This window comes from Caenorhabditis elegans, chromosome III, assembly GCF_000002985.6.
Source record: "Caenorhabditis elegans chromosome III".
NCBI classification, from domain to species: Eukaryota; Metazoa; Nematoda; class Chromadorea; order Rhabditida; family Rhabditidae; genus Caenorhabditis; species Caenorhabditis elegans.
In genome coordinates this window covers 5,864,246-5,889,097 of record NC_003281.10, presented here as the reverse complement: position 1 = coordinate 5,889,097, position 24,852 = coordinate 5,864,246, and the positions used below count along the sequence as shown (strand labels likewise).

At 36.6% G+C, this 24,852-nt stretch overlaps 13 protein-coding genes and 1 non-coding gene across 19 annotated transcripts; 8 read left to right on the top strand and 6 right to left on the bottom strand.

Annotated features, from left to right (window-relative positions):
• Positions 1-322: 322 nt before the first annotated feature.
• C28H8.8 (uncharacterized protein) lies at positions 323-2,139 on the top strand (the record flags this gene model as incomplete). The annotated part of the gene is made up of 5 exons (NM_065878.3): positions 323-385; positions 688-822; positions 866-988; positions 1,038-1,245; positions 1,630-2,139. 5 exons carry the CDS (start codon positions 323-325, stop codon positions 1,992-1,994), a joined length of 894 nt encoding a protein of 297 aa, NP_498279.2. The 3' UTR covers positions 1,995-2,139.
• On the top strand, positions 2,105-3,345 carry C28H8.7 (uncharacterized protein). Its single transcript, NM_065877.3, has 4 exons — positions 2,105-2,351; positions 2,483-2,623; positions 2,676-2,906; positions 2,982-3,345. Exons 1-4 carry the CDS (start codon positions 2,142-2,144, stop codon positions 3,249-3,251), a joined length of 852 nt encoding a protein of 283 aa, NP_498278.1. The 5' UTR covers positions 2,105-2,141; the 3' UTR covers positions 3,252-3,345.
• C28H8.5 (ShKT domain-containing protein) lies at positions 3,246-4,791 on the bottom strand (the record flags this gene model as incomplete). Of its 2 annotated transcripts, none has more annotated exons than NM_001047383.3 (6): positions 3,246-3,445; positions 3,540-3,643; positions 3,696-3,829; positions 4,042-4,225; positions 4,381-4,474; positions 4,522-4,791. In NM_001047383.3, the coding sequence occupies 6 exons, from the start codon at positions 4,789-4,791 to the stop codon at positions 3,323-3,325; spliced, it is 909 nt and encodes a 302-aa protein (NP_001040848.1). In that variant the 3' UTR covers positions 3,246-3,322. The 2 variants fall into 2 exon arrangements, with proteins under 2 accessions (NP_001040848.1, NP_001040849.1); NM_001047384.2 differs by having other exon boundaries at positions 3,250-3,445; positions 4,522-4,647.
• A 1,383-nt stretch (positions 4,792-6,174) lies between these two features.
• On the top strand, positions 6,175-6,779 carry F01F1.14 (uncharacterized protein; the record flags this gene model as incomplete). Its single annotated transcript, NM_065875.4, has 3 exons — positions 6,175-6,307; positions 6,355-6,408; positions 6,453-6,779. The coding sequence occupies 3 exons, from the start codon at positions 6,175-6,177 to the stop codon at positions 6,665-6,667; spliced, it is 402 nt and encodes a 133-aa protein (NP_498276.1). The 3' UTR covers positions 6,668-6,779.
• Positions 6,668-9,609, bottom strand: hpo-10. 3 transcript variants are annotated; one of them, NM_065873.5, is made up of 8 exons: positions 9,483-9,592; positions 9,169-9,253; positions 8,620-9,119; positions 8,169-8,550; positions 7,914-8,045; positions 7,724-7,867; positions 7,208-7,669; positions 6,668-7,156 (listed from the first exon to the last, which is right to left on the bottom strand). In NM_065873.5, exons 1-8 carry the CDS (start codon positions 9,485-9,487, stop codon positions 6,926-6,928), a joined length of 1,941 nt encoding a protein of 646 aa, NP_498274.1. In that variant the 5' UTR covers positions 9,488-9,592; the 3' UTR covers positions 6,668-6,925. The 3 variants fall into 3 exon arrangements, with proteins under 3 accessions (NP_498274.1, NP_001370504.1, NP_001379733.1); NM_001382886.1 differs by lacking the exon at positions 8,169-8,550 and having other exon boundaries at positions 9,065-9,119; positions 9,483-9,609; NM_001392113.1 differs by lacking the exon at positions 9,483-9,592 and having other exon boundaries at positions 6,670-7,156; positions 9,169-9,272.
• A 73-nt stretch (positions 9,610-9,682) lies between these two features.
• On the bottom strand, positions 9,683-10,544 carry F01F1.2 (COX assembly mitochondrial protein). Its single transcript, NM_065872.7, has 4 exons — positions 10,395-10,544; positions 10,234-10,338; positions 10,069-10,162; positions 9,683-10,023 (listed from the first exon to the last, which is right to left on the bottom strand). The coding sequence occupies exons 1-4, from the start codon at positions 10,537-10,539 to the stop codon at positions 9,882-9,884; spliced, it is 486 nt and encodes a 161-aa protein (NP_498273.1). The 5' UTR covers positions 10,540-10,544; the 3' UTR covers positions 9,683-9,881.
• A 71-nt stretch (positions 10,545-10,615) lies between these two features.
• On the bottom strand, positions 10,616-10,765 carry F01F1.16. The gene has a single exon (NR_052339.1). It is a non-coding gene; the product is annotated as an Unclassified non-coding RNA F01F1.16 (non-coding RNA).
• Positions 10,718-12,151, top strand: mig-21 (Abnormal cell migration protein 21). Its single transcript, NM_001268004.4, has 5 exons — positions 10,718-11,010; positions 11,060-11,304; positions 11,349-11,467; positions 11,524-11,622; positions 11,765-12,151. Exons 1-5 carry the CDS (start codon positions 10,846-10,848, stop codon positions 12,076-12,078), a joined length of 942 nt encoding a protein of 313 aa, NP_001254933.2. The 5' UTR covers positions 10,718-10,845; the 3' UTR covers positions 12,079-12,151.
• A 476-nt stretch (positions 12,152-12,627) lies between these two features.
• aldo-2 (Fructose-bisphosphate aldolase 2) lies at positions 12,628-14,420 on the top strand. Its single transcript, NM_001026069.8, has 4 exons — positions 12,628-12,818; positions 12,878-12,959; positions 13,297-14,048; positions 14,100-14,420. Exons 1-4 carry the CDS (start codon positions 12,777-12,779, stop codon positions 14,322-14,324), a joined length of 1,101 nt encoding a protein of 366 aa, NP_001021240.1. The 5' UTR covers positions 12,628-12,776; the 3' UTR covers positions 14,325-14,420.
• On the bottom strand, positions 14,396-17,160 carry F01F1.3 (MIF4G domain-containing protein). The gene is made up of 6 exons (NM_001382885.1): positions 15,974-17,160; positions 15,705-15,832; positions 15,529-15,656; positions 14,894-15,008; positions 14,698-14,844; positions 14,396-14,654 (listed from the first exon to the last, which is right to left on the bottom strand). Exons 1-6 carry the CDS (start codon positions 16,041-16,043, stop codon positions 14,496-14,498), a joined length of 747 nt encoding a protein of 248 aa, NP_001370506.1. The 5' UTR covers positions 16,044-17,160; the 3' UTR covers positions 14,396-14,495.
• A 60-nt stretch (positions 17,161-17,220) lies between these two features.
• On the top strand, positions 17,221-19,413 carry F01F1.11 (PAP-associated domain-containing protein). Its single transcript, NM_065868.7, has 8 exons — positions 17,221-17,272; positions 17,325-17,507; positions 17,555-17,790; positions 17,842-18,006; positions 18,055-18,262; positions 18,555-18,738; positions 18,782-18,952; positions 19,283-19,413. Exons 1-8 carry the CDS (start codon positions 17,254-17,256, stop codon positions 19,332-19,334), a joined length of 1,218 nt encoding a protein of 405 aa, NP_498269.1. The 5' UTR covers positions 17,221-17,253; the 3' UTR covers positions 19,335-19,413.
• Positions 19,414-19,568: 155 nt separating this feature from the next.
• Positions 19,569-20,508, top strand: F01F1.15 (DUF3456 domain-containing protein). Its single transcript, NM_001392112.1, has 4 exons — positions 19,569-19,651; positions 19,699-19,898; positions 19,943-20,041; positions 20,173-20,508. Exons 1-4 carry the CDS (start codon positions 19,570-19,572, stop codon positions 20,371-20,373), a joined length of 582 nt encoding a protein of 193 aa, NP_001379735.1. The 5' UTR covers position 19,569; the 3' UTR covers positions 20,374-20,508.
• Positions 20,509-20,596: 88 nt separating this feature from the next.
• On the top strand, positions 20,597-22,603 carry eng-1 (mannosyl-glycoprotein endo-beta-N-acetylglucosaminidase; the record flags this gene model as incomplete). 3 transcript variants are annotated; one of them, NM_065866.6, is made up of 6 exons in its annotated part: positions 20,597-20,696; positions 20,991-21,196; positions 21,284-21,602; positions 21,645-21,907; positions 22,092-22,295; positions 22,342-22,441. In NM_065866.6, the coding sequence occupies 4 exons, from the start codon at positions 20,599-20,601 to the stop codon at positions 21,904-21,906; spliced, it is 885 nt and encodes a 294-aa protein (NP_498267.3). In that variant the 3' UTR covers position 21,907; positions 22,092-22,295; positions 22,342-22,441. The 3 variants fall into 3 exon arrangements, with proteins under 3 accessions (NP_498267.3, NP_001021238.1, NP_001359901.1); NM_001026067.5 differs by having other exon boundaries at positions 20,599-20,696; positions 21,645-21,902; positions 22,342-22,603; NM_001372601.3 differs by having other exon boundaries at positions 20,599-20,674; positions 21,645-21,902; positions 22,342-22,600.
• On the bottom strand, positions 22,557-24,545 carry rabn-5 (FYVE-type domain-containing protein). The gene is made up of 5 exons (NM_065865.7): positions 24,491-24,545; positions 24,340-24,441; positions 24,079-24,285; positions 23,296-24,029; positions 22,557-22,942 (listed from the first exon to the last, which is right to left on the bottom strand). The coding sequence occupies exons 1-5, from the start codon at positions 24,539-24,541 to the stop codon at positions 22,792-22,794; spliced, it is 1,245 nt and encodes a 414-aa protein (NP_498266.1). The 5' UTR covers positions 24,542-24,545; the 3' UTR covers positions 22,557-22,791.
• Positions 24,546-24,852: the final 307 nt, after the last annotated feature.

Genomic DNA, 24,852 nt, shown 5'->3' with positions numbered 1-24,852 from the left:
TTTATAAATTTTATATTAAAATAATAATTTACCTATACTCTCATTGTTCGGATTTCTCATTTAAAATTTAAACAAGTAGGCAAGAGTAGTCAAGGATTTTAGAGTTTTTGCTTCTTTTTGGTCATCAAAGGGAAATGCAACTACTGGTGAAACTTTAACCGTACTAATATTCGAAACACTTGCATAAGTTCGGAGAACAGTTTTATATTTCCGAAATGTACCAGAAAGTCATAAAAACGGTTTTTAGACACGCTTTTTATATTCTACGAAAATTTGTTCAGAACCGTCCTATATGGCTTCACGGTGGATGCACAACTTCAAAATGTTCATAATCCTATTTTTGTGCTTCACTGTTCTTTTCATGTTGTTCTATCCAGATTATAAAGTGAGTTTTGGATATTTTTTCATTTGAGAAAAACACCCCAGGCAACGACAAGTTTTTAGTTTGTACCAGTGATCTTTTTGAAACTTCCTTGAAATTTTATCAAAAAGAGCTTCCTTTAATTTTCCGGATGCAAAAGTCATGTAGTTTTTATATTTGCCGAAGCTACCAAATTTTTTGTTTTCACGGCCATGTTGCAAAAGTGTTATTTGGCACTAGGGTGGGGTACGGTAAATACATCTGTGGTTAGTAGCTACTCAAAATTTGTTCTTCCTACCATTGAATCTTTACAAACTGATGTTCAGGTACACCAATTGAGTTCATATAGTCGTGAAACTTCGCTTCCAATCACCAAAAACAGGCGCTTCTTGGAAGCAGCCGACGAATGGAAACAGTGCTTTCAGGAGAAACTGAAAAGGAGCAGAACCGATCCAAAAGAGGTTTAAATTGAACGATGATCCTGATATGACGTCATAATTTCAGATGTGGTACTGGGTGAAACGTGTGATTAATCAATGTAGAAATGAAACTGCATTTTCGAAAATCGAATTGACTGGTGTAAAGAACAAAGATGAGATGAAATATCATGTGTACAGTCCATCTCAGGTTTCTCAATTCCACCACAAAAAAACCAATTTAATTCAAAATTTGCCAGGAACCAAGTGTAGTAGTAACTCTTGGCATTGGTTTGGATGTGAAAGCAGAAACAACACTCAAGGAAACACTTCCGACGAATTCCCGATTCTATGCCGCCGATCCAATATACACTGGAAACGGAGAACTTTACGAACCTGTTGGGTCGTATTTCCCATTTGCTGTGGGAAAAGAAACTGATGTCTCGACAGCGTTGGTGCTTAAGAACCGTTAGTTTTCTTCAAATATTTATAGATTCAGCAGCCTAATGTTTCTAGAGGCTCACGTTTTAAATGTAAATTTTGGGCAGGTTCAGGACTTGACTCAAAGGTGAAATGGATTTTTTATCAATATATTTCTACCAATTAAAATATAATCAGACCTTGACTATTTGTTTTTTCTCACTTTGAAGGTAAGCTCACTGAGAAATATGAACCATAGACGATAAGCAGGCATGTAGGTTTGCCCACCAAATGCAACATATTTCGAGCACATGTGACATGTTCGAAGAATCATTTTTTCTACCACTATGAAAGCTGACTAAATATTGACCAAAGCTACTAATTTTTTTTGTAAAAAATTTTTACAAAAAAAAATTAGTGATTGAATCTCAGGGAAATATATAAATCAAGTGATGCCCCACATTGACATCATCACTTTCTTCAAAAAATTCGTAAAGGAATCCACGATAGATCAATTTTTGATGGACAATGAGGGACCCGAATACGATATCCTTCCGATGATGGCTCGCGGAGCAGAATTCGATCAAAATGGGATAGTAGTGTGTCAAATGAACACAGAGGTTCATCAAGCTGACGATGAACGGAAAGCAAAATTTTTAAGCATAATGAATACGATCATTGAAGATGGGAGATATGCATTTATGGTTGCTTATGCTACAGTACATCATCGATTTTATGTGATTAATATGGAACATCCATTTTGTGTTGATAAGTATTTTTCTAGGTTTTTTGAATAGTTTATTTCATTTTTTTTCCAATTTTCTTTTTGATTTTTTCCACATCATCCTTTTCCCATTTATATTCAAATCAGACTCTTGTCAATACTGATCACAATAGAAAACACCACTATCTCTGTTTTTTGTAAAATAAATATAAAATTCTCCATGAGCCCACATCCTCGTAATATAAAACTACTGTTTGCTCTTATTCTTCTACTGCTAGTTTATATAGCACGTCAAAAACGGTTTGAACAACAATATTTTGACCGGTACCTAGAACATCCACGTGGAGGCGATTCGACAAAGAGTAAATTTCAAACTGAAGTTGACAAATGGGTTAAGTGTATGGAAAAAGATTTGTATGTTGATCGAGAGGTAAATTTAATAATTTATGAGACATAGAAGTTCAAAAGTAGGGAAACGTCATTGGGGTTTTATTTCAAACTTAATAATGAATAACGAAAACAATGCCCGACCCAATTTTTCAAATAAAATTATTTTTCCAGAGTTGGTACTATGTGAGATTTGCAACAGAGAGATGTAAAAATGCATCAATATTTTTGAATGTGCCAATTATGAAATTAGAGACAAATGTGGAATATCAAACTGGTATCCGAAGTTATGATATGTTCATTGCCACTAAGAAGGTCAGAATTTAGTTTTCGAAAAGAAAAAAAAGGATAATATATCTGAGTTAAGGAGCCGTTTGTATTCGTCACAATTGGAAATTATACGGATTCTAGAACTCGGAAAAATATGACAGATGAACTTCCAACGGACTTAAAAACCTACGGGACCCACCTGAACTCATCAAATATTTATTGGGATTATGGTTCCTTGGCAAACTACTTGAATCAATCCGAGTCGGCGGGTATTGGACACTTTTCAACGTATCTCAAAACTCAAGTGAATCATAAGGTTATCGATTTGGTAAGTACTGTAAAAAACTGTGAACGGATACATCTTCATGCCTGTCTTCCACTCATTTTAAACTATAATTTTCAGATCTCAATTAAAGAAGAAGTAAACAATTATAAAATATTCCATGAAATCTCGAGAATGGGCAAATTGGATGAAAACGGGCAAATTGTATGTCAAATTGAAATTCGCCTTGCTCCACCAACTTCTCAAACAATTAAGCATCTCATGGCAGGACTTTCACTAATTTTTAATGATTCTCGATATGTACTTCTTTCATTTCATAATCTTGAACTCTTTCTGGTCAATTATGAACATCAGGAGTGTAGGGGAAAATATTTGGCACCGTATATTTAAGTACTTTTTATATATTTTTTATTTCAACCCGGAAATGTTTTCAATTTAGAACAATAATACACACGTTATTTTCACGGATAAATCTTTTTATAAATAACTGCCGTGTGCTCCATGAGTCGTCTTGTAATTGTTGTGGTCATTAGAAGACGGGCTTCTAAACGATTTTCATCGAGAAGAGTCCATTCACGGAACATCTGAAAATATATTAAAATTACTGATCTACAACATCGTTTGATTTTGGACACGTGACCGAGTTTTCTCTTTTTCTTCTTTTTTTTCTCGACTCACAATTCGAACAGCAGAGTCGTGCGAAAAACTGATTCTCCCAATTCTTTGCAGCCTAAACTTCACTTGATTCGGTCCAGATTCTCCTTCCTCGATTGTCATGAATCCTGTAATTTAATACAACGTGGCATTGTTTCAAGATTATATCACACTTCCTACCATTACTCATTGCAGTATTCAGTGAGACATATTCCTTCTCTTGCTCTTTATCATATTCAACAGCAATATATCCGTTCTCAGAATGAATTTCAGTTGGATCACCGTCTGGCATATTGATATCCCAGGCGAACGCGCTGAAATTTGATACCTTGTTTTCCGCGAGAGCTCATGAATTCTAAGCATTTTCTGGCAGGATTGAGTTATAGGAATAAAAGTAGTCTTATACTGGACTTTGCAGTCTGTGAAACTCATTTTGCGCGTCAATTGAGATGCATTCCGTTCTAATCAAATTCATTATATTTTACGCACAATTTTAATCGATTTAAAAATGTCATAAAATACTCACGTATAATTCAGTAATGGCGTATGTGTATCTTGTGAATTATCGGCAATGGTGATATCCACTTGTTCTCCATACGTAAACTTTGGAATAGTTGGGAAAAATGCTTTTCCTCCAAATTCTGACCTCCATCTTCCAACCATCCAAGCGATTGATTTCAGTTTAGCAGGGAGGAGTTTTACGTCGTACTCTAAATATTTATCGTATTTTTCTAAATTCTTTGAGTTCCAAATGTAGAGTTTCGCAATGAATATTGGAACAGTGTTTGTATCAATCCATGTGACGTCACACATGCCAGTTGGATGTAGCTACGAGCTTTTTCAGGCAACGTCGCAAACGACTTACTGGGGTCTATTGGTTCTCCACAAGTTTGACAAGTTCTCGGACAATGTGAATTGACTAGCTCCACATTTTCGCAATCTGAAGTATTCGTGGCAACCTGAAAATTCTTTCCAATTTCTACATATCTGATCAATAATCACATACCCAAACAGCACAGTTCATATCAGTATCACGACATTTTGGAGCTATTTTGGCACTGTATGACGTGGATAATAGTATGATGGGAATGACGACAGAATAATAAACATTAGGGAAGAACCGGTTGATCATCTGGAGATGAACATCGTAATGTGTGAAATTTAGAAAAGATAGTGAGAGATTGAGAGAGAAAGGGCATCCTGGATACTTTGGAAGAATCGAAGAACAACTCGGTTTATGGAAACGTTTTATTTTCAGCCTTCTAGGTAGGCGCATGGGCCTACTTGCCTACTTCATATTTACCTTCTTTTCCAACATCTCTCCTGATTTGTGAATATTGATTTGATATGAGAGTTTAGGTGCTTGCCAAACCCCGCTCCGCAAGAGGTTCTTCCTTTTTTCAACAAAAATATTTGCGGATGGTGCAACAGGAACAAGATCAATTTTTGTATACGCCTTCAAGAGTACTGTAGAAAATTGCGATATGGAAAACTAGAACAATAGAATAAAAAGGATATGTTTACTGTAACCTACAAGACATACAATATTTTTGAAAAGTGTATATAGCGCTGCGAGACCCACCCACATGAATTGGAAATGAAATCAATGAACATAAAATAAAGACTGACTGACTCATAAATAGTAAATGTGAAGCTTGGAACACTATCATGACTGTAATCTAGAGGGACAAGTGACCACACTTATCCACTGATAAAGAAGTGATATTGTCCTTGCTTTCGCCTTCCATTCAAACTGGATATCAACTTGCCATAACATTCAGAAGAACTCGCTTTTTTTATTCATCACTTGAGTTAGTGTTACGCAACCTCATCCGTTATCTCAAACGGTTCGCGTTGTCTCTTTCGATTCGACACACAAAAAGAGACACTTTCGGAAGTGAAAATGTGAAGAAAAAGATGGGATTAGGTGTGATAAGGGGATAAGATAAGGTTTGGGTGGGGTGTCTGGATAAATAGATTAATTAGGTGACGGATATCGCTTCATGCTCAGAACTTATTTTAGAATTTGGTAACTTTGTGGCTCTTTTGATTGTAGTTTCATCAAGAAAACTATTAAAATTACCATACACCTCTGATTCAAACGTGCAAGTGTCTTTCTACATGTGCATATGCAAGTGGTGTCAGAGTGTCTCATTTCGGTTGATCTACGTAGATCTACAATTAATGCGGGAGTTTGAGCCATATGTTTACAGTTGTATCTGTGGGTCTCGTCGCGAAAATCGTAACTAGGTTTTAGCGAATGCTTAATGTTTTATGGTTATTCCTGGCCTTCTCAGTATATTTTAGATTTTCATAAACTATTTTTTCTTTATCAAATGGGCAAATTTGTGAAATTTGAAGCTTGTAGCGATTACTGTAGCTGAGATCGTGGCGTGACCCCGTTAAGAACCACACTCAGAAAACGTTTACAGCCTTAGTTTTGACATGTGATGGAATTTTCTAGAAACAAAAACATTTTTCAGATTGCAAGATTCCGATTCCATTGTTCACATGAACTTCGTACATTCTGCACCCATTTCTACAAATTCTCTTCCTTCAAATGTTCGATCTTTTCTCTTCCAATATCATTCATAACCGGTCGTGTCTCAACTAAAAAGTACAAAATTTTGTTTTCCATCTAAATTCACATCCGATCAAAATGGGGTGGATCATTTCATTTCATCTCTTCAAATCAAAAAAAAAATATAAAAAGTGTGAAAACAGTCCAGAAAGTAATAAGAATCCTAAAAAGATGTCTACTTCTTCCAACTCCTTCCTTATCACTGTTATCGGTAACTTTTCCATCATTCAATCACAAAATGATCAACTTCTTTTCCAGCATTCTTCGTCATGATTAATGTAGTTGTTACACTTCCGCTCATTGGAATTCGAGGTATTTAAATTGAAATTGTATTGTTAAATTCTTGAAATTTCTAGATGATCTCTCAACCGAATTCGTTGGTATTGGCCTCCGTGACGATGTGGCACTTCCCATACAAAAGCGCCGAGTTTCTCAAGAATCCCAATTCTGTGCTACACATCGAGAATCATATGATACCTACTGCAACAACTTTTGGACAGATCGTCCACAACGACTTCAAACCGCTTTGTTCACATTTTGCCCTGGATATGAAAACAAATGCCTTCACTAATTACTATTTTACATTTTTATTCTTAACACGCATGACTGCCTGAAAATCTCAGTTTCAACAATGGAAAACATATTTTACGGTTACAAAAACAAATAAATGTTATAGAGCTCTATTCTAATTTTGCATTTTTAAACATTTTACCAGCAACACAATTAAAAAAGTGGATATCAACAGTTAGTTGGCTACCGAAGAAGTATCACACAAGGATCGGGACGAGGGGATTGAGAATGGGATGAAATTGTTAAAACAAAAAATTATTCAAATGTTTCTTGGGATTTTTGGATCAAATGTTCCTCCAACTTCGACATCAGTCCATTTCAGTTCCTCCTCGAGCCAATCAATAAGTGTCGACTCCTTCATACTCAGAAACTCCGCAATCAATTTGTACGTGATTGTTGGTCGGAAAGCTTTTGTGATAATTCCGAGTGCCTTCTTTCTCTCTCGATCAACAAATAAATCCATTATGTACGGGCACATTCGTGGAGCATTCTGCAAATTGGAATTTATAAAGAGTTAAAAATTGTCAAATTCACAACTTGCCTTAAAAAGCCTGAAGAACTTGACATAATTATTCATAGTCACAGCTTTTCGAACATTCAATGCAAATTCAACACAGTCATTCTCCTTCAATTCCGGCGTTAGCTCACGGAGCAGCGCGTTGATATCAATTTGATTGTCCATAGCAATGTAGTACAACAGACGATAAGCTACAAACTCTGCCTGATTCGCGCAATTCTCAATTTCCGAGTAGAGAAGTTTCAACTGCGACTGGCACTTGTTAAACTCTTCTCGATCCGCGTTTTCAAGCGAAATTCTAGCATTTATTTCATAGACTTCGACTGTAAACTCGTTGCGAATCACTTGAACCGTCAAGTCTTGGCGAATCGATCTCATTTGACTTGTCAGATAGGAATACTCTGCTCTCGCACGATATTTGTCACGTACATTTTGAAGAGAAAGGCGCAAAACTTCCAGTGGCCGAACCTCCGATGGATTTGGAGCCTGGAATAAGCTTGGGTTTAATGATGCTGAAAAATGAAACCTATATAAACTTACAGCTGTCAATCTGAAGAAGGATTTCTCAATATTCTGGCAAGTTCCACGAATCACTTGTCCTCGTCTGAAATAGTGCTGAGGCACACTCACAGATGGCTTCGAAACATTGTACAAAGTTTCGGCAAAACGACGAGCACGATCTTCCTGTAAATACTTCGAGAAAATGAAAAATTCAGTTAATCCAACTTACCCTCCGAGCCTCAGTATCCCCTCCAGCTACCTTCCAAGCATTCTTGACTTTTTGCGGAGTTTGTTGTTTCTGCAGTTTCTTAGCCGCCTTTCTCGCTGCCTTTTCAGCCTTTTTCTGAGCCTTTGTCTTTTTCTGAATGGAATTAGTCACATTTAGTAATTTTAAAGATCTATTATAAGTATGAATTTCAGCAGAACTACTCAAGTTTCCGTGCCCAAATACACCACCCAGTTCCCTATCTAATTTTATCGAAACCTGATTCATAGAAGAAAAGTGCATTTTCTCAAGGGGATCGCTATTGTCAGAATCAGAAGATGCCCCATCACTATCCCGACGAGCCCGTTTCATTTGTCCTCCACCACCAGCGGCACCGCTGTTAGACATTTCATCACTACGCCGTCGCGATGGCGACTTTTTTCTATTAAATCCATTAGCCTGATGTGGAAGCTTATTAGCTGGCGTCCACGCTGGAGCTAGCTCATAATTTTTCTCGTGGGGCAACGGTTCATTGTCCCAGTTGACCATGTGAGCATTGCCTGCGTTCAACATAGGGAAAAGTCTCTTCTGAAGGTATTCTTGAGTTTTTTGACGATCTTCGACAGTGTTCGCCGCCTCGAAAGCACGTTCCATGTACCGTCTGAAAAAATAGAATGTTGAATAATTTTGCAACAATAAAAACAAAGATGATAATTAATTGAAAACTTACTGGGCTGATGGAGGTGGTGGCTTGGCTGGTCCTGGAGCTGGAACACCGCGTCCTCTACCAACTCCCATCAATGGCTGTGGACCTCCGCCCTGCGGTACGAACGTGCTAGTTAGATGCGGAAATGCGGACGAATTATTCTTTCTGTTCAAGGCAAATGGCTGAAACTGCTGAGGTCTCTGTTGCTGATTCCAGTTGTTGGCTCCTCCGCCACGCCCTCTTCCGTACCCGTTATTCCAATTCTGTGGTGGTGGTGGTGGTGCATAATTAAAAGATGCTTGGTTATAAGCTGCTTGAGCAGTTGCATTCACCGCCGACTGTTGTGGTGGTGGTGGTGGGACAATCGGTCCGCTGCCCCACGTGGATGGATGAAAACCACCACCGAATTGACCGTAAGCGGATGGGGGATTTGGGAACGAAAACGAGTTGTTCATCCAAGAGTTCTGACCTGTATTGTTGTTACCATTCGATGCATTCAGTCCTTTCGACATTCCACCTTGAATCTGAAATATTACAAATTGAAACAACTGTTCATATGAAATATTTACAAACCTTCATTAATGCTTCATTCGCTTTTTTCCAAGCTTCGGAATTTGCTCCTGTCTCCATTGGCACTGGAATTGACATAACTTCTTCTCTGTAAAGAAAAAGAAGAACTGAAGGAGATTAGGAAAAATCAATAATATTCGACAAAAAAAGTTCACGTCGAAAAGTTAATTCCAAATTAGCATTTATTTAGTACTTTAGTTTGAAAAAATGGTGCTGCCTACTTTTTTAAATAGCAACTATTTAATTTTTAGTTATTTTTGTGCGAAACATATCGACTTCGAACATCACATTCAGAATTAAAAAAGAAAATAACGAACCCCATATCTGAAATAGAACAGACAGAAATAACTATTTAGCAGAAAATTTTCAATTTTGCGTACAACGTTAAAAGAGTAAAATCAATAAAGTTTAACGGACCAGCGTTTTCGTAGTTTACTGGCAACTAAACAGAGCGCGTATCGATTTTCAACGGAGCGTCGTTGCACTATTATATTCTCTGGCAAAAATAAAATGTAAAGTGAAAGAATAATTCATGAATTAACGAGTTTTTGGAAATAATATTTTTAGAATGAAGAAATGGTAAGAATATGAGATAATATATAGTGACTCGAACACTTGACAATAATAACTATAAAAAGTATAAAAACCAGAAGAAATGGATTGTATTTGATTCTACAAACAAGGAAACAATTAACTATGAAAAACAAGAAAGAATTCTACTTTTGCTCATTTGTCTTCTTCCAATCCCGAAACTCTTCAATTTTCCGTTGCTGCGATGTCATTCCAGTAGCTCGAGCTGCCGATCGTTCCGCAATGTACTCGTCAGTCATTTTTGCTCGGAAGGCTGGATCGTGGAATCTTAATATGTTCTTGTTATTTTGAGATACATTAAAATAACCAGACTTTTCATATTTGCATCGATTAAAGAGTTCTAGAGCTGGTTTACACGTGTTCAAGCCAGAAACAGCACCGTCGGTTCGAAAGCAAGTGATGAGTCCTGAAATTGTTGTAGAAATAGAACTCTATATAATCGTGCTTTTATTTTTATGATTTCAATAATTCACAAACCTAAATAAGATTCGTTGCAATCCACTCTTTCGATTTGGGTATTCATTCTATTCGGAATAATCACATCTGCCTCGATTTTCCTCAAAGTCCGATCTTCTGGATCACCTGAAAACAAATATTGTATTTAAATGGTAAAAACCGCAAGCTGATTTAAAAATTACCTAATCCATGTGGTCCTCCAGCTGAATAATGTGGCATAATATTTTTCTTGACACGATATTTCTTCCCGGTCTTCTCGTCTGTCACAATTTCGCCTTCCTTTAAGGTTTCCAGGTTATCAGTGATATTCACTTTATTTTCCGTCATTCTAGCTGTAAATTTGAAAATTTATAAATGGAAATTTCAAGAGAAATCATGAGATTTACTAGTTTTAAAAGTTAAAATGATAGCGCCCGAGAAACAAAAAAAAAAGATCTTTGCCGTCTCTTATCTCTCACGCGTAGCAATGGAGCGCGACTCTAACACTGCAAAAAGTGAAATTTTCTACAGTAACCCTGCCATCTGGCGACATCTGAAAGATGGAAAAGGAGAAGGAATGTCGAAATCTGAAAAGAGAAACAAACATGGGTGTAGAAATTTCACTTATTCAGTAAGAACTGAGTTTCATAGAAAATGATTGTCATGGTTTTGTTTAATATCTTCGTTTTCGTCAATTTCTCATATTCGTTGGCTAATTTAAATGATTCTAGCATTTTATATTCTCAAGTTGTCTCTAATAAGTGTGCATCTAATAATGGTATATTCTGTGAATGTTCGAAACAAGGCGGAGAAATTAAGGTTCTACATTCAAAAAGATAAAAACCAATTCAATAAAATTTTGATGCAGATTTGGAATTGCATCCGTCCAGGAGGTTGGTCAACGTGGTCAAAATGGTCGAAATGTAGAGAAGGTATCCGAAAAAGAAGACGAACGTGTAATAATCCTTTACCAATTGGTACCACTTGTTCTGGCCAGAAAGTTGAGAAGCAATCTTGTGCAATTTCTTCAAATGTACCGGAGTATCTTTTTGGATCCTGGACATCCTGGAATCCATGGTCTCGATGCGATTGTGATCGTAGCCTGAGGATACGGTAGGTTCAAACAATTGGGAAATGTACAGTAACCCAAGTTTCAGAACTCGGCACTGCAAAGGTAATTCCTGCGAGGGATGTGACAAGGATTACGAAGATTGCCGCCCAGATGAGTGTCCAATTAGTAAAAAATGGTCCGAATGGACAGATTGGGTGAATTATGGTATGGGTCTCATTACGCTGAAATATATCAACAAATTTGTAATGATTTAATTTCAGGAATTGAGCAAGTACGGTTTTCAGCCTGGTGTTCGTCATCAAACGTGGCGAATACTGAAGTGGGAATACGGAAGGAGACTCAAGACTCAATGAAGCATGGTATTAATTTTAGTTAAAAAATTTCGAAGAACCATAACTTGAAGACTAAATTTGAAAGTTTCAAAGTACAATGTCCACTTTACTGTCTAAATTTTTGTGTTAGTTAACAACATGATAAAAAATTAATGAGAATAATTTCCAGCCAACTGGTCTGAATGGCATATGCATCCAGGAGTTGCATACCGTTATCGTCTTCTTCACAACTCTTCTATTTCCATCGAACACCATCTCTTATCAAGATTCACGTCATCATGTCTTCCCTTGCATTTTGCAATTCCAATATTTTGTTTTTGTATTCTCACGGGTTTCCTTCTTCAAAATATTATTTATTGTGTTGTGAATCGTTTTAAAAGGAGATTCATAAGATTGAATTATTCGTATGATTCAAATCCACGTGACTATCCTTCTCATTTGATTCGTTCTCCGGGTTCCCCGAAAGATGAAAGTTTTTGGTGAATTTCGGATGCTTTCGAGAACAGTCTCTGTCTGCCCATTTCTCACGCCACGATAATAAAAGTTATCATTGATCTGTACAACGAATACTCTGAGTGAGGTGTTTTTAATTCTTATCACTTCAACTCTTCAGTTTTAAGACTGAAATTCTAAAGAAAAAACATCAGAATTAATTATACTTTTAAAGAGAGGCGTACTTTCGCAAATGGGTCTCGCAGCGCAAGCCAACGACTAACAACGACAATACCGCACATTTAAATTCAATTTTAGGATTCATTTTTTCATTTCCAAATTTTTCGGTTTTTTCTATAAGAAAACAGCCGAAAACTTAAGAAAATAATTCCTGCACAATTGTGAAAAATTGTTTTTAAAAAATTGTGCACAATTTTATTAATTAAAAAAAAATTTTTGTGTAGTTTTTTTAAGGGATTTATCTACTTTATCTATAGATTAATTTGCCGAATTGACATACTCTTTAAAAATAGGCCTCAAAACTTTCTATCTCGGAATTTTTCGATCATCCTAAAGTAGTACAAGAATATCACGTTTCAGTTCTCTGCGCGCCAACAATATTTGGCGCCGCCCGTTCGCCGTCTCCCGTTTTTGCGCACACTCTCGGCGACTGTACTGATTCTCTACACTCTCCGCCTCCCCATTTTCTCGACCGTCCATTTCATTTCGCATCACTTCTATTTTTCACGATGGCAACTGTCGGAGGCGCTTTCAAGGACTCTCTTACCCAGGTTTGTTGATCATTCATCATTTTGTAATGCCCTTCTTAGTTTAATTGTTGTATTTCTAGGCTCAAAAAGACGAGCTTCACCAAATCGCTCTCAAAATTGTTCAAGATGGAAAGGGAATCCTCGCCGCCGATGAATCCACTGGTGAGCTATTGGAAAAATTCTTCTAGAACTAGAAAATCGAGATTCTTATCTTCTCACAATCATCTTTTGACAATTTTTCTATTCAATAAGAATTAGCGACTTATGTTCAGAAGTTCAAAAAATAAATTTTCACGGTCTAGCGATCATATTCTGTGCCCTCTATCGCCTCCAATTTTCGATGTTTATGTTGTTGAAATTGGAGATGTTGATGCATTGATAGTGCGAGTGATAGATAAAATTGTAGATAGAAAGAAAGATAACATGTAGAAATGATATTGGGGAAGACCGATTTCTTCTTTTTTATAATGCAGCACATCGTGACCCGATCAATTTGCAGGCACAATCGGAAAGCGTCTTGATGCCATCAACCTCGAAAACAACGAGACAAATCGTCAGAAGTATCGTCAACTCCTGTTCACTACTCCAAATCTCAACCAGCACATCTCCGGAGTGATTCTCTACGAGGAGACATTCCATCAAAGCACCGATAAGGGAGAGAAGTTCACCGATCTTCTCATCAAGCAAGGAATCGTCCCAGGAATCAAGCTCGATCTCGGAGTTGTCCCATTGGCTGGAACCATTGGAGAGGGAACCACCCAGGGGCTCGACAAGCTTGCCGAACGTGCCGCTGCTTTCAAGAAGGGAGGATGTGGATTCGCCAAATGGCGTTGTGTTCTCAACATCGGAACTCACACCCCATCTCACCTCGGAATGCTCGAGAACGCCAATGTGCTAGCCAGATACGCTTCTATCTGCCAGGCCAACGGACTTGTTCCAATTGTCGAGCCAGAGGTTCTCTGCGACGGAGAACATGATTTGGCTCGTGCCCAGAAGGTTACTGAGCAAGTTCTTGCCTTTGTGTACAAGGCTCTTGCTGATCATCACGTGTATCTCGAAGGAACTCTTCTCAAGCCAAACATGGTTACTCCAGGACAATCGAGCGCGTCGAAAGCTTCACACGAGGCAATTGGATTGGCTACCGTAACCGCCTTGAGACGCGGAGTTCCAGCTGCAGTTCCAGGAATCACTTTCCTGTCTGGAGGGCAATCCGAACTTGATGCCACTGCTAACCTCAATGCTATTAACTCGGTAAATTTAAACGAAATGGAATAACCTTATATCACTCATTTCTATTTACAGGTTCAACTCGGAAAGCCATGGAAGCTCACCTTCTCTTATGGACGTGCTCTTCAAGCTTCTGTGCTCAAGGCATGGGGCGGAAAAGACGAGAACATCGCTGCCGCTCAGAAGACACTCCTTCACCGTTCCAAGGCCAATGGAGATGCATCTCTCGGAAAGTACGCCGGAGAAGACGCAGCTGGAGCCGCCGCCGAGTCTCTCTTCGTTGCCAAGCATTCCTATTAAGCGATGACGCATAACTTCCTGTGAATAGATTTTTCGCAACCTCGTCCCCAAGATTGTATAATTTCACTGACCCCGAAATGAAGTTTTATTTCACCGAAATTTTATATTTTATGAAACCCGAAAACTAAAAATCACCAAAAGTGGGAATATTAAGGATCTACTTCAATATATTCAAACAATGCTCTCTTTGCTTCCGAACTCTTGCTTGCTGATATCATTCTTCCGAAGTGGTGTCTGATCAACAATCGATAGCTTCCCTTCTGCACTCAAAGTGAGAAGACATTCAGGAATATTCAGCTCACTCCATCCAAATGCCCAAAGATCATACACCTAAAATCAAATAATCAATTGATCATTCTCTGATCTTCCTCACATGAATGAATATTTGACGGACATGTTTAGTGACAATTGGATCTTCACTGATAAGTTTATGACGCAATTTTACAATGATTCGTTCGACGAGATATGAATTCAAATCGTGAAGAACGCGACCATTCTCGCTGAGAAGTATCCCGGCTGTCTGAAATTAAAAAATTCTAGATTTTTCAGAAAAATGTTTCTGTGGAAACCTCTAGATCTTCGGTATCTGGAGCATCATCAATAAGTGCATCCAAAGATGAGAACATTGGTTTTATGAAGCATTTTGACACACATTCGTCCATTTTCACATATACTGGATACATTCTGAACGGATATTTCAATATGAATTCATCGAATTTCAACTACTAATTTTACTGTTGGAAAATTCCAGTTCTCGCGTTTTTTTTCTATATTCTTTGCAAGCAAATACTTACGATTCATGTGAGAAAAATAAGGTCCCTGGTTTCGCCACGACAAGCTTATGTTAACTAAAAAGAGGTGTGCGCCTTTAAAGAGTACTGTAGTTTCAAAATCTTAAATAGTTTTCCTCACGATTTGTTAAAATGTATTTATGTATTTCTATTTTTTTTATTTTGAGTTTTTAATAAATACACATATTTTTTTCGGGAAACTATGAAAAATCAATAAAAATTCATCAGAGCTCTGCAGTGTTGAGTTTTTGAAACTAAAGTACTCTTTAAAGGCACACACCCTTTCTCATTCAACAATACCTCAACATGATATATCATATGATATCAAAATTGCGTGTCTGACTACAAGAAACATTCGAAAATTGGAATAAAACGATAGTTTCTTTCGAAAAAAAAAATTGGAAATTGCTTACGAAAAAAGTGTCTTCACACAATTCCTGAACATAAGTCGAGAATCGTTTCGAACTGAAAGCCGGTTACGGTAGTCGTTGAGTAGTAGAGCCAACACATTTGAGGATAATGAAATGTCTTTTGGATCGGACTGGAATTTTAATTTGTGGTTTTTGAGGTTACCGTAGTACAGAACTACCTTATGGATGTGCATTAGTATATTTGCAGCAACTGGTCCAAAGCGTCCATCCGAAAGCCATCGGAGCCTCATGTGTTCGGCGAGAACTTCTGTAGAATGTTGACCAGCAAGCATACTGTAGGCTTGCACTGAAACTCGAATTTTTAAAATTGTGGGTCCCGCGACGATCCACATCACTTTTCACTAAATAACGGGATCAAGGCGTGAGCAGGCACATTTGCCTGATTCTACATACAAAGAACGATTTCGAATTTTCTTAAATAGCTCACCTGGAATTGGTCCTTGTTGTGTGAGAGTTGCAAGAGATGCAAATAGGCTCCGTAGTTTATCATCGTTCATTTCGTGATTATTGATTTAAAAAAAATGTCTGAAAATTTTCAATTTCTGAAATTTCCGATTAACTTAATAATTCTCAAATATTGCCGAGTTAGCCAATTTTTTTTAATTGACGATCAGGGTTCTAGAGCAAGCGAAATATTTCAGCTACAGTACCCGCGAGTACTGTAGAATTTCATTCTTCTTACAGAAAGTTGTTTCCTATTTGACAGTTTTCATATTTCCTGATATATAATAAGACTTCTCAGTAATTTAAGTTTTTCTAACAAGTTTTCAAAAAATTGTGGGAACTGGTTGAATACTTACAGATACTGTATACTAAAATTTTTAGCTCGTGTCAGGACCCAAAAAACTAATTTTTTCTACTAAAAATTGTACAAAATAACCGGGTCAAATCGAAAGACGAATGGCTCGAGCTGAATGACGCAAGAGATTTGAAAATGAGGTGAAAAGTGTCACCAGAGACAATTGGGTGCTTCATGCTCAACTTTCAAGATTTTTTATCTCTTTCGAAAATGCATGATGGCAAAGTTCAGAAGGCAGAGCAAGCAGCATCACACACTCAAAAAATGAAAAACAGAGGAAAAGTGACGGCTGTTTCGAATTACACAACACATGTGGCGAACAGAGAGCTCTGGAGAGCATAGAAGAGGCTCAAAACACATGAACATAGCAATATAATAGACAATTAAAATATTGGAATTTTCATGAATTATATACATATGTATTTTTCAGATGGGTCTCGGCGCGCAAAAGTTTATGGTAGACTTTTTAGAATTTTCACGTCTGCTTTTTTGTTCATTTGCCTTGCGTTTTTCAATGATATTAATTGTTTTTTAGCGAATCATGTCATATTCTTTTCATTTTTCTATCCTAGAGTTTGTAAATATGTTGTTTTATAAAAACACCAACGCTGTTTTCGGTTCATGCATACTTGCATAGGACAAAAATTGCTTGATTGTTTATAAACATAATTATTTTTATTAGCTTTCTCGTGTGGAAATGTGAAACTTCAAGAAAATTCTATTTTGCGGCTGGAAAGGGAGGAAAATTTTTGTGCGGCAAATTAAATTCAAATTTAGCGCGCAAAAAGGTGTTGGACTTTTCTCGGCCGTGCACTCCTCTCGGACAACGTTTCTCTGGTCTCTCTCGGTTTGTCTCTATTCTCTATTTTCCTTTTATTATTTTTTTTCAAGAAATTTACCACAAAAATATGAATAACTCAAATAGAAGTAAGTTTAAAAATAATAATTTTATTCAAAAATTAAAAAATGTTCTTTATAGTAATTCCGTTTGCTTTCAAAAGCTCTGAACACGGCTCATACGAAGATGAGATGATGGAAATGGAAGACGTAGTCGATGTAGAGGACTATATGGGCGGAGAAAAATATGATTCTTATAATGATGCAAAAGAAGATATTAAAGATTTTAAGACGACTCAAAGAATGAAAAAAATCCATCGAATGGGTAAAAAAATTATCAATAAAATATTAAAAGTTCAATTATTGTTTCAGAAAAAATTGAGCAAAACATTGCCTCAGAGAAAATCGATATAATCGAGCTTGGAACACGTGTGATGGTGTCGACATCGGATAAAACGCTCAATGAAGCTTCATTGGAGAGAACCATCCGTTGCGGAATATCTGAAGCCACATTTCTCGGAGATATTTCTATGGAATCGCTGGTAGAAGGTATGGTGAATCCATCGGCGGCTGATGGAAGGTTTGCAATGCTTGGAACGTCTATTATGGTCAGAATTCTGATAGCCCGGAATTCAAAATTCCATTTTTTGATTTTTCAGCTAAATGCGCTAAAGTCAAACATTAAAGACCTGAGAGGAACAATTGTAGGACAGACGACCAACACAAATTCAGAGTCAAAATTCGATAAAATCGATTTAAGTCTAATGAATCTCTCGCATTGCCAACAAACTTCTTACAATATTCGAGCAACAGGTGTATTCTCTGTGAGTTTTTTTTTGTTTCAGCTTCTATGAAAAAATGCCAAATTTTAGAATGCCGATCTTCAATATGTGTTCAGTTTGCTGACGTTCCGCAGAAACGCAAAACTTCTCAACAAAACCAAGCAGTTTATAAAAGCATATTTTTGTGTTGCGTGCCGTCCGAGATGCATGATCTGGAGATATACTTTAAGAAGAGCTGGAAATAGTCAAAGAAGAGCCATTCTTAACTTACCATCCGCCATTGTTTCAACTATTACTCGTAAGTTTTAAATAAAAAAAGAGAATCCATGGGCTTTTTCCAATATTTGGAAACAATTTTCGTTTTTTCAAAAAATAGTTTTAAATGTTGACCTTTTTTCCTTTTTAGATGGCAATTATATGTTTTTCCTTAATAATATTGATTGATAACAGTATAAGCCTAATTTGATTTAAACAAAACATTTTTTTGTTGTAAAATTGCTAAACTTTTTTTTTGATTTTCTCAGAAAAAAAATCCATAAAAAATTTCAATGATACCCTTGCCAATAATCAATTTTTATTGTTTTTTCCAGAGTTTCTGCTCGATTTGACAGGAATTAGCGATGCAAACATCCCATACGATCAGCTCGATCCAATGACACCACTATCAATTTCACTTGGAGAAGATGAATCAATGCGTGTTCAACGATATGAAGAAGCTTGTCGATTGAAGGATCCATTGACGAGATTCTTTCGAGATGCAATTACAGATTGCTTGTAAGTGCCTGAATCCTTGAAAATACATTGAATTAAATTTCAGAAATGAGCTCCGAGAGATGCCGTTTTGCCTGAACACGGGCATTCTGTTGAGCCCGTTGCGTGGTCGAGAACAAGGAACTTCTTGTGTTACATGGAAAGATTATGAAGGATTTTTGAAAAGAGAACACGATCTGCCTTCCGAAGCGAATATGAAGAAGCGAACGCAGTTTGAGTAAGTTTAAAAAATAATTTCGATTTTAAAATCCTTAAAATTTGCATTCAGTTATAAGTGTAATTTTTTTTTGGAAAAAGCGTAAAATTTGAAAATCAATTATATTTTCAGTTACCGACAGGATAACAGAATTTTTCTCTATTTTCGCTCCCTTTTTTTCGAAAAATACCAAAAATAAAATTTCATTGCTGCTCGCTGTTGCGGAGCGTTCTTTAGTTTTTCACTACAGTACTACTTTTGAAAAAATTGTACGTGACGAGGCCGGGTAACATATCTTTGAGACGAGATTTCAGAGTTCATATCTGAATAGTATTAAAATTAAATTTCCAGACAACGGCTCTGCGACATTATTCCACGTGTACGTCGACCGGTTCCCAATTGAAAAAATGTTTAACTTATCAATTTTCGATCTCTTGAATACGTTGTTTCCAATCAACTTTAATGAATAATATTCATGTTTTATTCGTGAAGAAAAGTACCATTTACACAAACACTGGATACCTATCCAAACACCGTTCTTTTTCTTTTCTTTCTGCCACTCTCCCAATCATTGTTTGCTCTCTCTCTCTCTCCGCTTCACTTGGTCATTATCGACGCTTTTTAACCATTTATTCAGAATGCATTTTGTTTCTACACTGGTTTGTCTCATATCACTGTCGGGTATTCAATCTGCATCGGTTTCTTCATTAGAGTGTGGAGGTTGATAGATTTTTCTAAAATATATTTTTAAATATTGAAAATTTCAGCCTGCTCCCTCCTCGTAACCCATTTCGAGCTGAAAATCGCCGCAGTCGACCCGAAAAAGAAAATCGAAGTTGGAAGTTTCCGAGTTTCACCAACTGGAGATCAAAAAGGGCTCAAGGAAATCGGCTATGCTCGTTCAGAATCTCATTTGACAGAAATCATTGAGCACGCTTGTGATGATGCGAAACACTATAAACTTGTGGTAAGAACCATAAATTGTATAGATTTTTACAAATTTCTCTTCAGGTGAATACAATTACTGGAAAATCAGTCTACGTTCACAACGACGCCACACATTTGAAAGGAGATGAGTCTCCCAAAATGAGATATAATCTTCAAAACGCTGTAAGTTCAAGCACGGGATTCCAAACTCTAGTTATTATTAGAAAACAATCCCTAATGAGAATTAAGAACTTTTTCAGTTTTTTGCAGAAAACTTCAGTCTTGATTTTTTAATTTAAATTTCTAAATTTTAGTGCAACGACTTCATTGACTCTCACGAAGATGAGCTTCTTGGTTTCCTGAAGACCGCCCATCAGGATCCCGTCAAACAGTTCTGCCAAGGAGAAATGGGTGCTTGCACTGCTGTCGATGTGGCACCTCTACCTGCTGCTCCAGAAGAACCAATGGATCTTTCTGATATTCCAGATGATGAAATTGACAGAAAAGAACTTTAAATTAAATTTTCCTTTTTTAAATTAGTAATTTATGAATTTCAACTCGTTTGCGGGATCTGGAAATTGTGCTATATCGTTATCTGTTTGAATTTTAATTTATATGTGATTTGTTTTGTGATATAAACTTCAAGTTTTTCCTTTCGTGAAATGCTAAGGGTAAAGTTGAAATCAATTGAAATATCGCAGAGCCTCTTGATCTTGACTTACAATTCTATTTATAATTAGATGACGATTTCTCCAATTGACACACTCGAAGAGCTCTGGAGTTGGAAATCACGAGAAGATGTTGGCGAGCAATACAGTGAGCAACTGGTTAACTTTAAGTAATTTTTATGAAATTTCAGAAAGAAAATTAATTTTCTACCTGGCAATAAGAATAGTGTTAAATATTTTTAGCCCGAATGCGAAAAAAATGGTTTTGGCGCGAGCCAATTTTTTCAGCTACAGTACCCAGTAGTATGGTAGACTTACATAATATTTGGTTTTTACTTAGTTTTAAACTTTTTTTGATAACTTTATTGATAAACAATAGTCACAGTCACAGTCACAGGACAAAAGCTTCGATCGTGCTGAGACCTAAAATCATGGATTTTCCCTACTATATGGCAAAATTTCAGACCACATTCGGGTCGTCAAATCCTCGTATGCCACGATATGCGTGGTGGATATTTGGAAGAGGAGTCTACGGAAGGAAAGAAATTCGAAAAAGACCGGTACCCGTACATGTTCTTGAATTGGTGGCAAATCGACATTTTCAACTACTTTTCACATCATTTTGTGACGATTCCACCGGAAGATTATACACGAATTGCTCATAAACATGGTATAAAATATTAAATCTAAAAATCGAAATAACACAAAACATGCCCGTCCATTTCTTGGTTTTTAAGTCAAAGTATCCCAATTTCAGGTGTTCTTTCACTTGGAACATTCATCACGGAATGGATTCCAGGATACGATATTTGTTCGAAAATCTTGGAAAATGAGGGTTCGGTAGAAAAAACAGTGGACTGTCTGGTGGCTGTTGCGAGATTTTTTGGATTTGATGGATGGTTGATTAATATTGAAAATAAAATTGATGCAGGAAAAATCGATTTGTTGATTCAATTTTGTTCGAGTTTAACTGAAAAGTCAAAGAAAATGAATGAAAATTCGAAAGTGATATGGTATGATTCGGTACTTGATAATGGAAAGTTGCATTGGCAAAATGAATTGAATGAGATGAATCGGTTAGAATATTAGAACTGTACTGAAATATTAATATTTTTAAGAAAATTCTACGATGCTTGTGACGCCATCTATCTCAACTACAACTGGAAAGATAAAGAACTTCTTCGATCGGCTGAATTTGGAGTTCTTGATCGGATCTTTGTTGGAATTGATGTATGGGCTCGTGGTTGTGTTGGAGAATTTCATTGTGATCAGTCATTTGCATTGGCAAAACTTTTTCACATGTCAGTTGCTCTTTTTGCACCCGGATGGATTTATGAAAAGTTTCCTGAGGAAAATCAAATTTGCAAAGGAATTCAGTAAGGTTTTTTGAAAATAAAATTGAAAAATCAGAAAAAAAAGACTACAGTACCCCGATAAAAATATAAATTTATAAAAAACATAATTTTTGAAATTTAATTTATTTCCAACTAGAAAATTCTACATTAGGATTTTTTTCAGAAAAATTCCACAATTTAAGTTTTATTGAAATTTTAATTTAATTCCAGCTTCTGGTCCAAACTTCTTCCACACATCCGAACTCGTCCTCTAACTTCTATAAACTTTGGCACCAACTTCTGTACTGGAATGGATCAAAATTGGCACTACCGCCTGAGCACAGTGCAGCTTCAGCCTCAAATTTTAAGCTCCTTCTGCCACCAAGTAATTGACTCTACAGGACTCACTCTTTTTGGCAGAAATCGAAAATTTCTGTAAGTTATGAACATACAAAAATTTACTCATTATAATTTTTTCCAGACTATTCACTTTCGATTCTGTCAACTACAGTACCCTGACCATAACTTGCACTACTTCCAATTCAATTGACCTGCTTCTGAATAGATCTGAAATTATGGACAAAACCGGAGATTCCACGTGGCATATTGACAAGCCAGGAAATTTGGAATCCATCAGCATCTTGACATCAAGCAACGACGAAACTGTGATCGAAAACTTTTCCATTGATTCTAATTAAATAATTCTAATTTCATAAAAGTCAATAAAACAAATTTTAATGCACAATTTTAGATCAATTTCTGGTATATATGTACGTATATAGAATAGATTAAGCATTGTACAAGAATTAAAAGACTAGACATTCTAGCACACGGATGATGCACATATAAAATCGGGAAAAGGTGGCGAAAGTGAAATTGGAAGGGCGAGTTGTGGATAATCAGCGACAGAATAAGCATTCCAGATGAATTATTACTTATCCTGCGTTGCAAAGAATGGTTTTGTATCCCGATTGAGCAGTGTGTGACATACTTTGCACACATTGGCTGGTCGATGATTTGGTCCACTTGGAACGGTGTCTTTCAGGCAGTTCATGCAGAATATCCGACCACAATGAAGACAGCTAAAAGATTTGAAAAATAAAAGTGACTGAAATATTCCATGAAAAAGTAAAATAGTGCTATCTCTTATTTTTCGCACTTTTTTAAAAATTTTTCCTTATAAAAATCTGCTATTTCTGGAAAACTATGCGTGATTTTTTATTTTTCGAAGCCTTTTTTTAAAAATATTTTAGGTCGTTTTAAGAAAGGGTACCGAACGCTTGATTCATAATCACTATATATTTTTTTTCTTTTTAAAATCTTCTGTTTGACATATTTTAATTGGAAAAGTGTAAAATTTATTTTTGAAAATGAAGAAAATAATTTTCTTGTAATTTTTTATCAGAAATTCAAACTTCCATTTTCAAAAACTTACTGAGGTTTAACTTTAACTCTAGCAAACGATGTATCACAATTTGAGCATTGATCTACATCATCATCCCATTGCCATCGTACTTCTTGTTCCGACTGTCGAATCTTCTCCAATTGAATTTGGAGGCTTTGAGATAATTTCACAAAATCTCTCTGCACAACTTCAGATGTGTCGAGTTCTTGTTGAAGACTTGTGCACCGTTGCTTGTAGTTCTGTGCCGTCTGTTCAACAGCGGCTCTCTCATTTTGAACCTGCTGAACCTGCGTCTCAAGTTCACCGACAGTTGTTTGAAGATCTCTAATTTGTCTGATATTCGAATCTTGATCTGCAATTGTTTCCGATGCAACAACCATTCGAGTGTTGATCTTTCCTAATTCCGACTGCAATCTGCTGATCTCTGCAGTAAATGTCACTTCCTGATCTTCTCTGTGCGCTCTTTCTTCTAGAATCTGAGCTCGCAGGACGGTGATCTCATCCTGCAGCTGCTGCTCGGTGTGCTCTTTTGCAGCTCGAGTTTCTATCAATTCTTCCCTATTCTTGAGACAAATAAATTGTAATTGATCAAGATCAGCTGGCATATCGATTTTCTCGGACCGAAGTTCTTGTGCTGATTTTCGTGTGGACCCGAGAAGCTTTTTGTACTTTTTTCCTAATGTAACAAAGTCATCGTCGGCTTGTTGCAGTTTGTCACGAGCCAAATTCAATTGATCAGTGAATACTTCTATCGATTTGTCGTGCTGAAATTAAGCTTTTTTAAAAGTTATTCTTTTTATTTATTTAAAATACCTTCGCACTGAGCTCGTCCAGCCGCTGCTCCGACTTGGCATTTGCCTTTGCCGCCTCGTTAACCTGATTCAAACAATTAGTCGATAATTCGTTCATTTTCTTTTCCAATTCTTTTCGATAGTCTCGTTCATTGCTCAAATCCAATTGATATCTTTCGTTCAACTCCATTGCCGCCTTCACTTCTTCCTTTAACTTTCGTTCGTTTTCCTGCAAAACAAACAAAAATCATTTGCATATTTGCCGTGTTCCCATGATTCTCACCTGTAATGCAGTCAAATTCACTTCATAATTCTGGCACATTTCGCATTGAAGCGTTGGATTCGGTGAGACTTGCGAAATCTTTTTGGACGGTATTGGCGGCTCCTGAAATTTAAGGGTCTTTGAATTATCGATTAAAATGCAACACTCTTACCTCTGCATTCACTCCGGCAGACACTTCTTCGCTAGCCGACGGTTCTGTCATTTTTCTAGAAAATTCTTGATTTATTCGAAAAATATATGAGTCATTTGATTAATTAAATAAAAAAGGTCTCATCACAATGTTGGCAAGGACTAGGTTGAAAACCTAGGCCATTTGGTGACACATTTAAAGAGCATTAAACATAATAATCGAGCAGTTTTAGTATTAATTTCATTAAACGACTTCCAAGAGAAAAGTAAATGTTTTCTGGAGTGAAATAAACATATTTCATTCTGTTGAGTTATGAAAATGTTATTATATGTTTAATTTATTTTTTATTCATAAAAATTTAAAAATTTGTAGTAAAAATCATT